Source organism: Lissotriton vulgaris, chromosome 9 (assembly GCF_964263255.1).
Source record: "Lissotriton vulgaris chromosome 9, aLisVul1.2, whole genome shotgun sequence".
NCBI classification, from domain to species: Eukaryota; Metazoa; Chordata; class Amphibia; order Caudata; family Salamandridae; genus Lissotriton; species Lissotriton vulgaris.
Window position 1 is genome coordinate 538,527,950 of NC_141697.1, and position 14,031 is coordinate 538,541,980.

Below are 14,031 nucleotides of genomic sequence, written 5' to 3' on the forward strand. Positions count from 1 at the left end.
AAGGGGGGAGGAGGAGGGGAGGGAAAAGGTGGATGGTGGGTTGAGGAGATTAGTTAAGAAGGTGAGGTTCAAAGTGGTTAGGGTGAAGATGAAATGATCAGTGTGAGGATAATTTAGAGTGTAGTGAAGACAGAAATAAAATATCGAAATATGCATATGTACAATAATATGATTAGCATGGTTCACGAGGCATAATTGGCATAATGAGATTGAAAAACAATGAAATACATAGAGGCCATGAATAAATACATTTCAACAATGAGTGGCACATTAATAAGGGCAAGCAATTAGATACAAGGTGAAAAATGAAAGTCATAATAGTATACACCATACGGCATTGGTTTCAGCCAAAGAACAAGAGAACCCAAGGGTTATGGCAGACAGGCGAGGGACGGGAATTAATAAAATTAATGAACCAATAGTCAGATCATCAAGGTATACATTGATATAAATATACATGATAAGTGAAAATAATTGCAGATTGGGAGTGCATATTCAAATAGTGTAAATCGCATAAGGTACGAGTTTAGACATTCATTAAAAACAATTTGTGAATAAGTGTTAACCCATTAGTGTGCAAATTAAAAACAAGGGGGTGATAGTGCCCAATGGGGTATCATGATTAAATATACAGTATAAACATTTATATGAAAAGATATATTGAAGGAAGAAAATGTATTAGGTAATAGTTACATATTGCAGGTGTCCGATCATCGCACGATTCAGGTGGAATAATAGTTGTCAGCGGAACAAGTCGAGTAATGGTGGGGAATAGAATGGTTGATACGAATAACAGGAGAGAGGAATCATAGTGAGAATCTAGATAGCCGGTTTAGTGGTTCAAAATGTATGAACAATGAAATAGACTCTAATAGCCAGGGCGGAAAGCCTTGTAAAGGGTCATTAGTATAATGGAATAATATGTTTGAAATTATGAGCAGAAAAGCTGTGCAGGAAATGATCCAGTGTCAAGGAAAGAGAAGTTTTAGTCCTTGTTACGCTTCCCTTAAAGTATATAATTTGATCATGCTTAATTTGCAACGTGCACTGTAAAGAGAAAGATTAGTAATTCCTATATTCAAGTTGTGACTACCTAATTAGTGGTGCTTGTGAGGAAAAAACGAAATGAAAACACTGGGTGCTGGAAAGACAAACTCGTACATAAACGTGCCGCCAGTGACATGTGAAACAAGCGTACTTGCACAGTGAAATATATTTTAAGAAGAGATGCCATGAAAGAAAATAGCATGCGGTCCCTCGGACACCTGAAGTGGGTTATGAGGTGATTAAAAACAACGTTGGGCTCTACGCCTCGACCACTCCATACGAACCGAAGTCGTCGGATCCGGTAATGACTCCGATGGAGTCGGAGCCGGCGTCGAACGAGGAACTTGAACAGTGAGAGGATGGAAAGTACGAACCGGCGTTGAACCCCGATCCAATTCCCGAGGTCGCTCCGGAGCCGGCGAAGCCGTGTTCGGAGTCGATGACCTCGGCGGCGCCGTACCGAGCCAAGGTGGATATGGTGTCGGCATAAACGGCATAAAAGGCGCCGGAGCATATGCTTGAGGGACACCCAAGTTAAACGGCAATGGACCCATGGGACCAGCAGGTGCTCCAGAGGGGTACATTGCCCTGCCTATACGCCAAACATGGCATTTAGAAAATGCAAGGGGTCCAGACCAGGACCAGGAAAGGGAGGGTACGAACCCAATGGCTGCTCCGGATTTGGCTCCTCTTGACCCACTGGGTTATCCAAAGGAGTCGGTGCCCGAGGGATCTCAACCTCTTCTTCATGCTCCGAATACTGACACGAATCCGGATTCGGTTCCAGCTCCGGATCCGGAGATTTCTCTTGAGATCGTGCAGGCGAAGCACCACCTTCAGGCTCACAAACAGGAGAAGGAGACACAAAATGCTTTTTATGCCTTCAAGAAGAAGACTTCCTCTTCGAGTCCGATGACCCAGAATGATGCCTTGAACTATGCTTCTTCCTCTTGTGCTTTTTCTTCGAGGAACCCGAAGCATGTCCTGAAGCCGACCTCGATGCCGACTCCGATCTGGCCCTCAACCTCGATCTCGACCGCGACTTCGATCGCGACTTCTGCTTCGATCTCGAGTGCCTAGATCTTGATCTCGAAGATCTCTTGGCTTCTTTACCTTTCACCTTTGCCAGCAGAAATTTTGCCTCTCGTTCTCGTAGAGCTTTAGGGTTCATCTTAAAGCAGGATCGGCAGCCTTTAACATCATGGTATGAACCCAGACACCACAAACAATCGTCGTGAGGATCTGTCATAGACATCATCCGGGCACACGAGCCGCACTGCTTAAACCCCGTCTTCTTCGACGACATCTTCGACGAAGAACAAAAACACAGTAACACACAAATAGCAACAAAGTCACTATCTGAATCACAGAAGATCCCAGAAACCGCTAGCGTTGATGACGCGGAAAATAGGGAACTGATGTCATCACGCCGACATAGGCCTAATATGGGGTCAGTGACGTCAGACGGGAGTCGCGCGCGATGCCGTGCTCCTATGGCGTCGTGAGTAATCCACTGGCAGATGTATCTATCAGAAGTTTTTTTTTTATGGAGGAAGATAGGCTATTAAATGCATGGTTATCAAACATTATAGTATAAAACACAAAAGTGTCAAAGGGTCTACAAAGTCTATGTGTGGTTCATTAAACTAGAAAAGTCTGTGTCAACCCATTTAACAATTATAATGAAATAGAAGTTTCTGTAACAGCAAGATTCTACACAGTCCAATGCAGGTTACTGATTGGTCTTACGATGGTCATGTGAACGGACCAAATTTTGTAATAGAGTTGTTTGTTGGTCAAGAAGGAAAACTATGTTAGTGGTTGCTTAGGAACGATGCCAAAACGACAGAGTGAAAATGCACTTATCGATCGTCTCACTGGCAAAGGGAAATGATGTTTATCAAGTTTTAAAAATGTTAAATGTACAACCTGTTCTTCTCCAGGTAGATAACGATTGATTATTAAGAATCGTAAAAGGGTGAAAATTTAATTTATTAGAACAGGAAACCGAAGAAAAAAGGGGGGACAGATACTGTGTTAGCCTCCCCTAGATTGTCTCCTATCTCTCATAAGAGAACAGATACTATGTTAGCCACCCCTTGATTGTCTCATATCTCTTATATAGTCAATATGTCCAAAAGGTGGGCACACATAAAGCGTGGTCATTTGAAAAGAATGTTGCAGTTAACATAGTTATAAGACAGACCAGCAGGGTATGTCATCATTCAGCCCACCCTTGTTGGTTCCCAACTTAAACACCCATTTCTGTTCTTTGCGTACAAGAAAGTTGGTATGGTCTGTTATGTGGGGAGGGATGTAGGGTTGTTCGAGCACATTCCAAACAAATGCAGTTGGGGCATGCTGTTTCTCCCAAAAATGATTGGTGAGTTTGGTTGCCTGTCTCCTGCAACGAATCGTACTTTTATGCTCGGAGATCCGAATTTTGATTTTCCGAGTCGTCATCCCAACGTATTTCAGACCGCATGGGCAGGTTATGAGATAGATTAACTTCTCGCTGTTGCAGTTGGTGAATTTGACTTGTTTCCATGGTCTATTTGTGCCAATATCAATTTCAGTTGTCCTGTTGGTTTGGTGGCAAGCTTGGCACGATCCACACGGGTGGTGTCCTACTACGGGTGGAAGATCCCAGATTGTGCCAAGAGCCCTTGGCATTTTGGTGTGAGGGCTGGTGTGGACGATGCAGTCCTTTAGATTTGAACCTCTCGTAAGAAAAGAGTGGTGCTTCGATGGTTTCTTGTCCTGAGTTCAGTATGGGCCAATGTTTCTTTATTATTTTCTGAATTTTGTTGGACAAGGTCCCAAAAGTGCTGACACAGGTGAATTTGTTCGATGTAACTTTAGGCACTGAAGGTTCCAGAAGGGCCAATCTGTTGTTATTTTTGGCCCGCTTCATTGATTTTTTTTACCAATTTGGGCGGATATTTCCTACAATGAAGTTGATGTTGTAAAGCGTTTAAATGTATATTGTAGCCTTCCTTGGTGGAACAGTTTCTCTGTACCCTCAGGAACTGCCCGTAGGGCAGATTCTCTCTGAGGGACTTAGGGTGATGGCTATCAAAACAGAGTAGGGAATTTTTCGCCATTGGTTTTCCTTAAAGCTCTGATTGGAGGCCCAATGGAGTGAAAAAGATCTTTAAATCTAGAAAGGCAATATCAGTTTTGCTGGCCTCTACAGTAAAGCGAAGAAAGTCATTCCTACTATTTAGCCAGTTCTGAAATGCCACAAGATCTTCATGTGTCCCTCGCCATATCACTAGTATATCATCGATATACCTTTTCCATACTTTTATTGAAGTGATATATGGGTTGATGTTAGTAAGGACATGCTCTTGCTAAAAATGATGTACATATAAATTTGCCAAGCTGGGGGCAAAAATGCTCCCCATGCTGGTACCTGATGTTTGCAAATAAATTGTATCCTCGAACTAAAAAAAGTTTTTCTTCATGGCTAAGGTGGCACAAGCCATGATGAAGCTGACAGGCGTGATGCTGTCCAAGTCACGGGCCATCAAGAGGGAAGAGATGACTTCTAAAGTTTTGTCTTGTGGTATCGATGTATAGAGTGACTCTAAGTCAAATAAGACAAGGTGGTCATTTTCCGCATCAAATTCAATGTCAGGAAGGAGACGAAGCACATCTGTTGTGTCTTTGAGTTATGTGGGCATTTCTTGCACCATGGGGCGCAAGAAATGGTCAACAAAGGTGGAAAGTGGTTCCAAAATGGACCCAATGCCCAAAATTATCGGCTGCCTGGTGGTGGCCTTTGTGCTTTATGCACCTTCTGGAGGCAGTAAAAGTAGGGCATTACTTGTTTGTGACACTCTAAACTATTTCTGGCCACTACAAGGTTCTTAAAAGGATATACCATCTGACCTTCCATCTCAACCGGTAGTGTACCTATGATATGGTTAACAGGAATCCCAAATGATAAAGGGCGGTTCCGAGTGGTGACTGATGGGTATCCTGTCAGGGATTACAGGTTATCCATCGATGTCTCTTTATAATTGTTAAATTGGTTGACACAGACTTTTCTAGTTTAATGAACCACACATAGACTTTGTAGACCCTTTGACACTTTTGTGTTTTATACATTCAGTTAGGGAATGTGTCTCTGTCTGGTCTCTAAACTCCCTTAGGCCCTCCCTTACCCTATTGTTTTTTCTATCACCATCATAGCCCATGGAAGAGTTTTACTACTGCTTATATTACCTTGGGACTCCCACTATGACAACGGAGAATGATTCCACCATGTAAATCTATGAAAGATACCCCAATGCTGGATCATTATGTTTTCAGGAGTGGTGCCACTATCTACTGGGTGCAGAACATACAGTTCAGGTGAAACAGATCATTAAAATGTGAATTCTTTTCCATCCCTCAAGCAATTGACACACAGACAGGTTAGAGAGCTCTTGTTTGGTTTTTTAGTGAAAATTATGTTGTTCTTACGTACCACCCTGGAACACATCAGACCAAGGCAGATATATTATCACAATGGGTTCATGATTCACCCAAAATTGGCACATCACCCACCCCAAAATTTATTAGGCTCTGAACAGGTGATAGGTACTTGTACTAAACAACAGTTTTTGGATAAGATAAAACAAAGGATGCAGCAGTTGAAGATAGATGAATGGATCCCAGAGGATGATAATCTGGTAAAAGATGGTCACCCCTACCATGGTAACAACGTGTATGCAAACACTGAAAAACTCAGACATAAGGTGTGAAATTGGTGCCATGATAAACCACTTGCTGGACGTTCTGGCATTCGAAAAACATTGCTAACTGTAAAAGAGGGCTTTGGTGGCCTAACCTATCCATGGATGTGCACACTTACGAGCAAGTCTGTCCCATATGCCCCAGAATAAGTCGGCCCATACTCCATCATTGGGATAATTGCACCACCCCTGGCCATTGCCTCCATACCCCTGGCATGCCATCAGTATGGGCTTTTGTAACCAATTTACGAAATTCCAATGGTTTTATTACTATATGAGTAGTAGTGGTGTCTGTTCTCTACAATGGCACATTTAATTCTTAGGAGGCGATCCTTACCGCCAAAGCACCTGTAGACTTATTCACCCACTACAATTTATGATTACATGGTCTCCCATCAATCTTTATTTACAATAGAGCCCTCAATTTGTATCACGGTTTTGGCAAAAACCTGTGCAAATCCTTAGATATCGATGCTCGTCTCTCGTCTACTTACCACCCACAAACAGATGATCAGGCAGAACGAGTAAATCAAGCACAAGAACAGATCCTTTCATGTCAATTAAGGTGTCAATCTTCAAAATGGGAATATGTTTGACTTCCTGTGGAGTTTTCATAAAATAAAACAGAACACTCCGCTAGTTAGGTATTTCCTTTTTACTGCATGACAGGCAAAAACCCACAGATATAAACAGAAAATTATGTGAGCTGTAGTAATCTCAGATCCCTCACTACAGATATTCCAGAAGCACTTTTCTGAGATTCAACAAGCTGTATAAATACAACTCAAACAAACCAAGAGAAGTATGATAAGACACGCAAACAAACATTGCACACCACAACCAGCTTACAAAGTTGGTGATCAAGTATAGCTGGCTAGTAATCACCTACGGCTTGAAAGAATGAATGAATGAATGAGAGGTATTTGTATAGCATGAACAGATACTCATAAATGAGTTTCCCAGCGCTACCAAGGACAAGATAATAAGAGGATAGAGTGAAGTAAGATATTATAAGTTAAACGGGTATGTTTTTAAACATTTGCGGAAGATGGATTCAGTTTCTGTGCTTCTGAGTTGATAGGGGAAGAGGTTCCACATTTTCGCAACGCATACAAAAGAGAGGTACCACCACGCCTCCTTTTAAAAGGAGGAACCTATATGAGGTGGGGCTGACTGGAACATCGATTGCTGCTGAACTGGTAATAAGTGATTCTTTTGTTCAGATTGCTGGGACCGATGTTATTCAGGGCACTCTGTGCTAAGGTCAGTGCTTTATAGATTATCCTTTTATTCACAGGGACCCAGGGCAGGTGGGTAAGGAATGGTGAAGTGTGGGTACCTTTTTGCAAAATAAAAAGGAGTCACGCTGCCACAATTTTGACCACTTGCAGTTGAAGGCCTAAATATGCAGTTAAGCCAAGGTACAAGGCATTCACGTAGCCCAGACGAGAGAAGATCATAGCTTGAACTACGGTTTTGCGGCCTCCCATGGAAAAAGGGAGAGGAATTTCTTGAGACCCTTAAGGTTCCACATACAGATTCCATCAACTGTTTGGATCTGAGTCTTAAAAGATAGGACATTATCGCAGAAGACCCCCAGGTTTATAGATGCCAGGATTGGGGGAGGACTATCCTTGGGCCAGGCACTATCACAATCTACATTAGGGTTAGGCCCTAACAGTATGGTTTCTGTTTTGTTTTCTTTCAGCCAACCTAGGATTGCTCTCATGCAGTCTGAGAAGGGAACTTTGCAGGATTCTTAATTTGCCAGGTAACAAAATACCAGCTGGGTATAGTCGGCATATGAAACTATCATAATGCCGAATGTCTCAACCAGGGTGGCTAAAGGAGACATGTACATTATAAACAGTGTAGAACTATGAGCAGAGCCTTGGGGTATCCTACATTTTAGAGGTCTGGCTTGGAAAGGTGAGGTTTCATCCAAATTGCTTGCTCTTGCTCAAAGAGAAACGAGGTCAGACAAACAAGTACTGCACCTCTGACCCCACAATCAGACAGGCGTTGTAAAAGGATGTCATGGGGGCAGTGTTGAACTCTGCATGGAGCTTGAACAGAAAAAGTGTGGCATTGTGTCAGCAGTCCAAGGACATTTTTGTAGTGACACAGTGACTTCCGGCAGCGCAGTTTTGGTGCTGTGTCGAGATCAAAAACCTGACTGAGACAGGTGCATGAGGTGATAGGATTCTAAAAACTCTGAGAGTTGTTTATGTACTATAGATTCTAGTAGTTTAGTGGCTGCTCAGGAAAAAGATATAGGTCTAACATTAGATAGTATCTTACTATCTGCTAAAGGTTTCTTTAGTAGTGGGATTACACTAGCTTGTTTCTATAAAAAAAGGACCTGAGCCAGTTTGGATGGAGGTATTAAACACCTCTGCATAAACAGGGTCGATAACCTCTGTTGTTTATTTTATTATACGGGGCAAGGGTCAAATGGTGATCCAGGTATACATGATAGAAGAAGTCTTTTTATTTCTTCTTCATTTGGCGGAATGAAAGATGTCAGTAAGTTAGATCGGTTAGGTTCAGAAGGGGCCAACGGAAGGACATGGGAGGACGATGCTGTACGACCTCCATGTTTATTTGTATTTGAATAATTACAAAGTCAGGAACTGCGTAATTACATCAATGATAATGAGGGCCTTATACTATTTAGCAAATAATGCACCTAGTCTCTTACAGACTACAACTACCAGAGGACATGCCCTTTCTCCCAGTGTTCCATGTCTCTCTGCTCTGACCTTGTCATGCCCAAACCAAACGACTACCACCACCACCACCTCCTCTAAAAATTGTTGGTCATCTAGAATTTGCAATACAGAAAATCCTTAACTCAAAGAGATAAAATGGCTATTTATTCTACTTAATAGATTGAATGGGTTAAGGCCCAGATGAACAATCATGGAAACTGGCTGAGAACGTCCATGCCCCTCGGTTGGTATGACTCTTTCATTCACAAAACCCCATAAACCTCGCCCGTGTGTCACCCTTTGAGGGGAGGAACTGTCATGATTACTAACTCTTGCATGCCAGCATGCCCCATATGTGCATCAGGTTATAGCATTAAGAGCCATGTAGTCCTACCTTCCTTTTACACAGCTTAGGCTAAATGTTGTTTCCCCTATCTTTTAGACAAACATTTTTACATGAAAATTCTATAGAGTTCAGTTGGTTCTGTGTGTTGCTAGGCATAAACTAGCATTGCCATGTGCCAGATTTCAATATTTTCCTCAGGATTGTAATGATCCACATTTGTGACTATCATTATGTTTGTACCAAGCACCATGTCTGCTCCCCGTGCTTGTAATTATCTTTGTGTTTATTTAAGGCTTGGTTCCTTAGCAAATTAATATTTGTGTCAGGTGCACGTTTAGAATTTCCTGTGGTGGTTGGTGGTTTCACGTGCAAGCACTTATTACACATGTTAGCAAATATCCATGTGCCTGCAAACAAGAATTTTCTCGAAACCGTGAGTCACAGTAAACACATGCTCTTCCAGAATATGAAACCACAGAAGTATAATTAACTACTTGCCCCTCCAGTACAATAGAACCAATGATAGATAGTCCAGTTAAACCCCAGTTGGGCGCTTGGCTTTATTCCTTCAAGAAGAAACTCTCCTCTGTCTCCCTGGAGCCTGAACTCCTCCCTCTGACCTCGTCCAGCATTCTGCCTGGCCTGCGATATCTGCGCACTTGCAGACATCTCCGAGCAGCTAATCGGAGTTCCCTCGATCCTGGCATCTCACAGAAAGACCTACCGTTGAGGAACGGCGGCAATCCCTTGTGCTCTGGAAGTCGCCTCGAATATTGGTTGCACATCCAGGTCCGTTCTGCAGGTGTCATCACTTGGAACTCTGAAATTAAAGAAAGGAATAGTAAAGGGAAAAAGAACAACATTAGTGCACTGTTCTTGTTTTCTCTGTGACTCTGTTGATTTCAAGCTTGCAATACTTAGGTAGGAAACAAGTTAACTTACCTGTAACTTCAGTTATCCAGTATTGGTATCTTTCATAGATTCACATGCCTGAATCATTCCCCGTCGCCGAGGCGGGAGTCCCACAGTAAATAAAAAAGCAGTGGCGCCTTGACGCCCATTGGGCTATGTTTGCGCATGATAAGATCCCTTTTATTATTATTATTATTATCAGTGCCAAAAGCACTTTGTAGTAGTAGGCCCTAGAAAAGGCCTGAGGCCTAGATTATAGTAGCCTATCTACATCATTATGCTAAAAATACCAAAGTCTTTGCTCCAACTAATCAGCTTACAGCACCCTCTAGAACCTTCCCTGCAGAGCCAGCTCTCCTCAGATTTTCGTAGCACAAGTGGGAACAAGTATCCCGAACTTAGAGAACTGACTCTCCGGGGAGGAGGGTGGGTGCATGTGAATCTATGAAAGATACCAATACTGGATAACTGAAGTTACAGGTAAGTAACTTGTTTTCTTATCCAGTATTGGGGTTTCTTTCATAGATTCACATGCCTGAATCAGAATAGCAAGCAGTAAGCCAGACAAAGTTGGTTGCGGATGGTGGGAGACTTATTGTAGTGCACCCCCATGAATGTATATTTAACAACCAACTATCGCCTACAGATTGATCTATTAATAAATCATTTTCAGAGTCCACATAGAAATCAAGCAATTTCCTTCCGTAAAGGAACTTAAGCACTATAGAAACACACAATATGTTAAAATATGTCTGCATATCATAAGTAATATACTGAATTGTATGAACATTATATGAAATAAGCCAACATTAGTACCTGAATATACTCCTTTTGGAAACAGGTGACGTGAAACAGCTTGGCCCACTGCTGCATCATCTTGATTTGCTGACTGCAGGCAGTAGTGTCTTGTAAACGTGTGGACATTCTTCCATGTCGCAGCACGGCAAATGTTCTCAAGCGTCCCTCCTGCAAACAAAGCTGCAGACGCTGCCACAGCTCTTGTGGAATGAGATCGAACTGATCTTGTCAATGGTCGATTAGCCTTGATGTGACAGAACTGAATAGCGGATGCTATCCATCTTGAAATTGTGGCTTTAGTGACCGCTTTTCCCAATGTAGTCTGGCCATAAGCTACAAACAGTTGATCTGACTTTCTTAAAGTCTTTGTTCTCTGGAAATAGAACTTTAAGCATTGTTTGATGTCTAAAGAAAGCAATGTTCATTCAGCCGGGGTTGAAGGATTTGGAAAGAAAACTTTCAGCTTGACTGGCTCATTTAGATGAAACTGGGAAGGCACCTTTGGTATTAATGTTGGATTCGTCTGCAAAGTGACATAGTCCCCGGAGAAATGCAAAAAGGGCTCCTTTATAGTGAAGGCTTGAATTTCTCCCACTCTTTTGGCAGAAGTTAGCGCTAATAACAAAGCAATCTTCCATGTCAAGAACTTTAGGTCACCTCTATGGATGGGTTCGAACGGGTGCTTCATAAGCTGTGAGAGAACAGTGTTGAGCTCCCATTCCGGTGGTGAGGGCTTTATTGGAGGATAAGCCCGGAAAAGAGCTCTCATGAATTGTTTGATTAGCGATGAAGAACAGAGAGATTGAGTGTTAGCCATCTTTCTGTATCTGGATAAGGCCGCTAAGTGGACCTTTATTGAAGAAAAAGAGAGACCAGATTTTGCCAGACGTAATAAGTAGGGTAGTATTTTCTCTTCTGGCGCCTCTATAGGGTGTAAGGCGCTAGAGATGCACCAAGCGCAGAAGCGCTTCCATTTGAGACGAAATGTTTTTAATGTACTCTGGGCTCTTGCTTTCTGTAGAATGTCTCTGCAGTCCTGAGGGACTTGGAGATGTTCGAATTATAGGAGGTTAGGAGCCATGCGTGTAATTTTAGCGATTGAGGGTCTGGGTGAAGTACCTGACCCTCGTTGCGCGACAGTAGGGTTGGGGTTACCAACAGCCTGATCGGTGGCTCCTGAGAAAGTAGTATGAGCTCCTGAAACCAATACTGGCGAGGCCATTTGGGAGCAATTAGGAGAAGGCGGCAGCTCTCTAACTTCATCTTGCGCACCACTTGTGGAATCAAAGGGATCGGAGGAAAAGCGTATGCATAGGTCCCTGACCATCGCATGGACAGGGCATTCCCCCTTGACCTCTGTTGAGGGTACCTGCTGGCGTAGTACCGGCATTTCTTGTTCTGTTGGGTTGCAATTAAATCCAACTTCGGCTTGCCCCATCTCTGAAACACCTTGTTTAACGGGTTGTTGTCCAGTACCTACTCGTGGCAATCTGACAAGGACCTGCTGAGTTTGTCTGCCAAGGTGTTGAAGAGGCCTCTGACGTGTTCCGCCTTGAGAGTTATGTTGTGAATTGTTAACCATTGCCATAACTCTTGCGCTTCCCTGGATAAAGTTGCTGATCTCGTTACCCCCTCCTTGTTTATATAAAACAGGCTTGTAGTGTTGTCCGTTCTGACCAGGACTGAGTATCCCGCTATCCTGGGGAGGAACGCTTGAAGAGACAGACAAATGGCTTTCAACTCTAGACTGTTGATGTGGCATTTTTTGTGCAGTTGAGACCATTTTCCTTGCACCTGCAAGTCCTGGAGATGACTGCCCCAGCCCTCCATGGACACATCCGTCGTCAGAATGAAATCCGAAAGTATGCAAGAATGAGAGCCCCTGTTCCAGATTGCTGAGCTGAGACCAACATTGAAGTGCATGCACCATCCTGTTGGTGACTGTAATGACGTCCTCGAAAGAGCATATCGCTTGGTGCCATTGACGATGTAGCTCCTCCTGTAATGGCCGCATCTTCAGACGCGCCAATGGAATGAGGTTGATGGCCGAAGAGCACATTCCCAGAAGTGATGCAAATAGGCGAACTGAAAGTGACCTTTTTCTTGACAGTTTTATGGCCAAAGCCTGCAGTCGGAGTTGTCTCTCTCGAGACAAGAATGCCTTGCATTCTACTGTGTCCAGACAAGCTCCTAGGAATAACAGGTTTTGTTTTGGATCCAATTGAGATTTGCTCTTGTTGATTGTGAGGCCTAGCGATGTGAAGAGATTACGGCATATTGTAATGTCGGATTTTACTTTGGCCTTTGATGGACCTTTGACTAGCCAGTCGTCCAAATACGGGAAGACCTGTACCTTTGCTGCCCGAAGAGCTGCTGCCACAGGAGCCAGGCACTTCTTGAAAATCCTTGGGGCCGACTTGAGGCCAAATGGGAGAACTTTGAACTGATATTGGGCGCCAGTAACAGTGAAACGGAGGTACTTTCGATGTTTAGGGTGCATTGGGATGTGGAAGTATGCATCTTCCATGTCCAAGGAAGCCATGTAATCTCCCTCGTTGAGGAAATTGAGAATGTCCGAGAGGGTGACCATTCGGAATCCCTGCTTCTCGAGATATCTGTTTAGACTGCGTAATTCCAGGATCGGTCGCCATTCCCCTGATTTCTTTTTTATGAGGAAAAAACGGGAATAGAAACCTGTTCCTCTCTGATGGTTTGGAACCTTCTCTACTGCGTTTTTGAGAAGCATTGCTTGAACTTCCTTGATCAATAAGTGAAGACGAGGGGAGGGAGTTATTGGAGGTTTGGTGATGAACTCTAGGGTGTGACCATGCTGGACCAGGTCCAACACCCACTGATCCATTGTTATGTGATGCCATTGTTGTTGGAAGGCAGATATCTTCGAGCCCACGGGAAGGTAGGGGACTGGAAGCGGCGCCCAATTGACCTCACTGTTTCTTGTGATTGTCTCGTCCTTGACTGTTTGCGCGCCTTCTTCCTCTGTAGTATCGGGTTCCCAAGGCCTACATGCTCCGTAGATAACCCACTTACACTGAAAGAACTGTTGGCACGGAAACTGAAAAGTACAAAGAACAAGTTTATTAAGACCCCATGGGGTGGTGGTACATTCCTACAGCACCCTTCGGCAATGCAAGAAGTATCACACCGAACGTTGGTGTGAGTCCCTCTTTTATACAGTTTACAAGCAATAAAAAGATAGGCGGCACAAGGTTACAGAGATTATGTACATATATGGTCATTTTTGGAGCACAGCCAACTCATGGGAGGGGTTACAACCCCACTGGTCAGTTTGGCGGCACATTCCTAAGGGGTGACTGGTCAGTTGGAACTGCGCATGTGCGGGCTTGACCGTGGCTAAAAATAGCCTGTTGCTGGGCAGAGTAGAGTGGTCAGTTGCACGGACAACGAACTAAAAGGCATGCTGACCACGAGGCCGCTCATTCTCTAAAATGGCCGC

General features: G+C 43.5%; 1 protein-coding gene across 1 annotated transcript in view; it reads right to left on the bottom strand.

The window, feature by feature from the left end:
* Positions 1-14,031, bottom strand: part of LOC147690382 (uncharacterized) — a 2,590,730-nt gene that overhangs the window by 2,137,903 nt on the left and 438,796 nt on the right. The window contains exon 3 of the mRNA XM_086936677.1: positions 9,571-9,666. Coding sequence (XP_086792803.1) covers positions 9,571-9,666 — 96 coding nt within the window. The remainder of the gene's footprint in view (positions 1-9,570; positions 9,667-14,031) is intronic.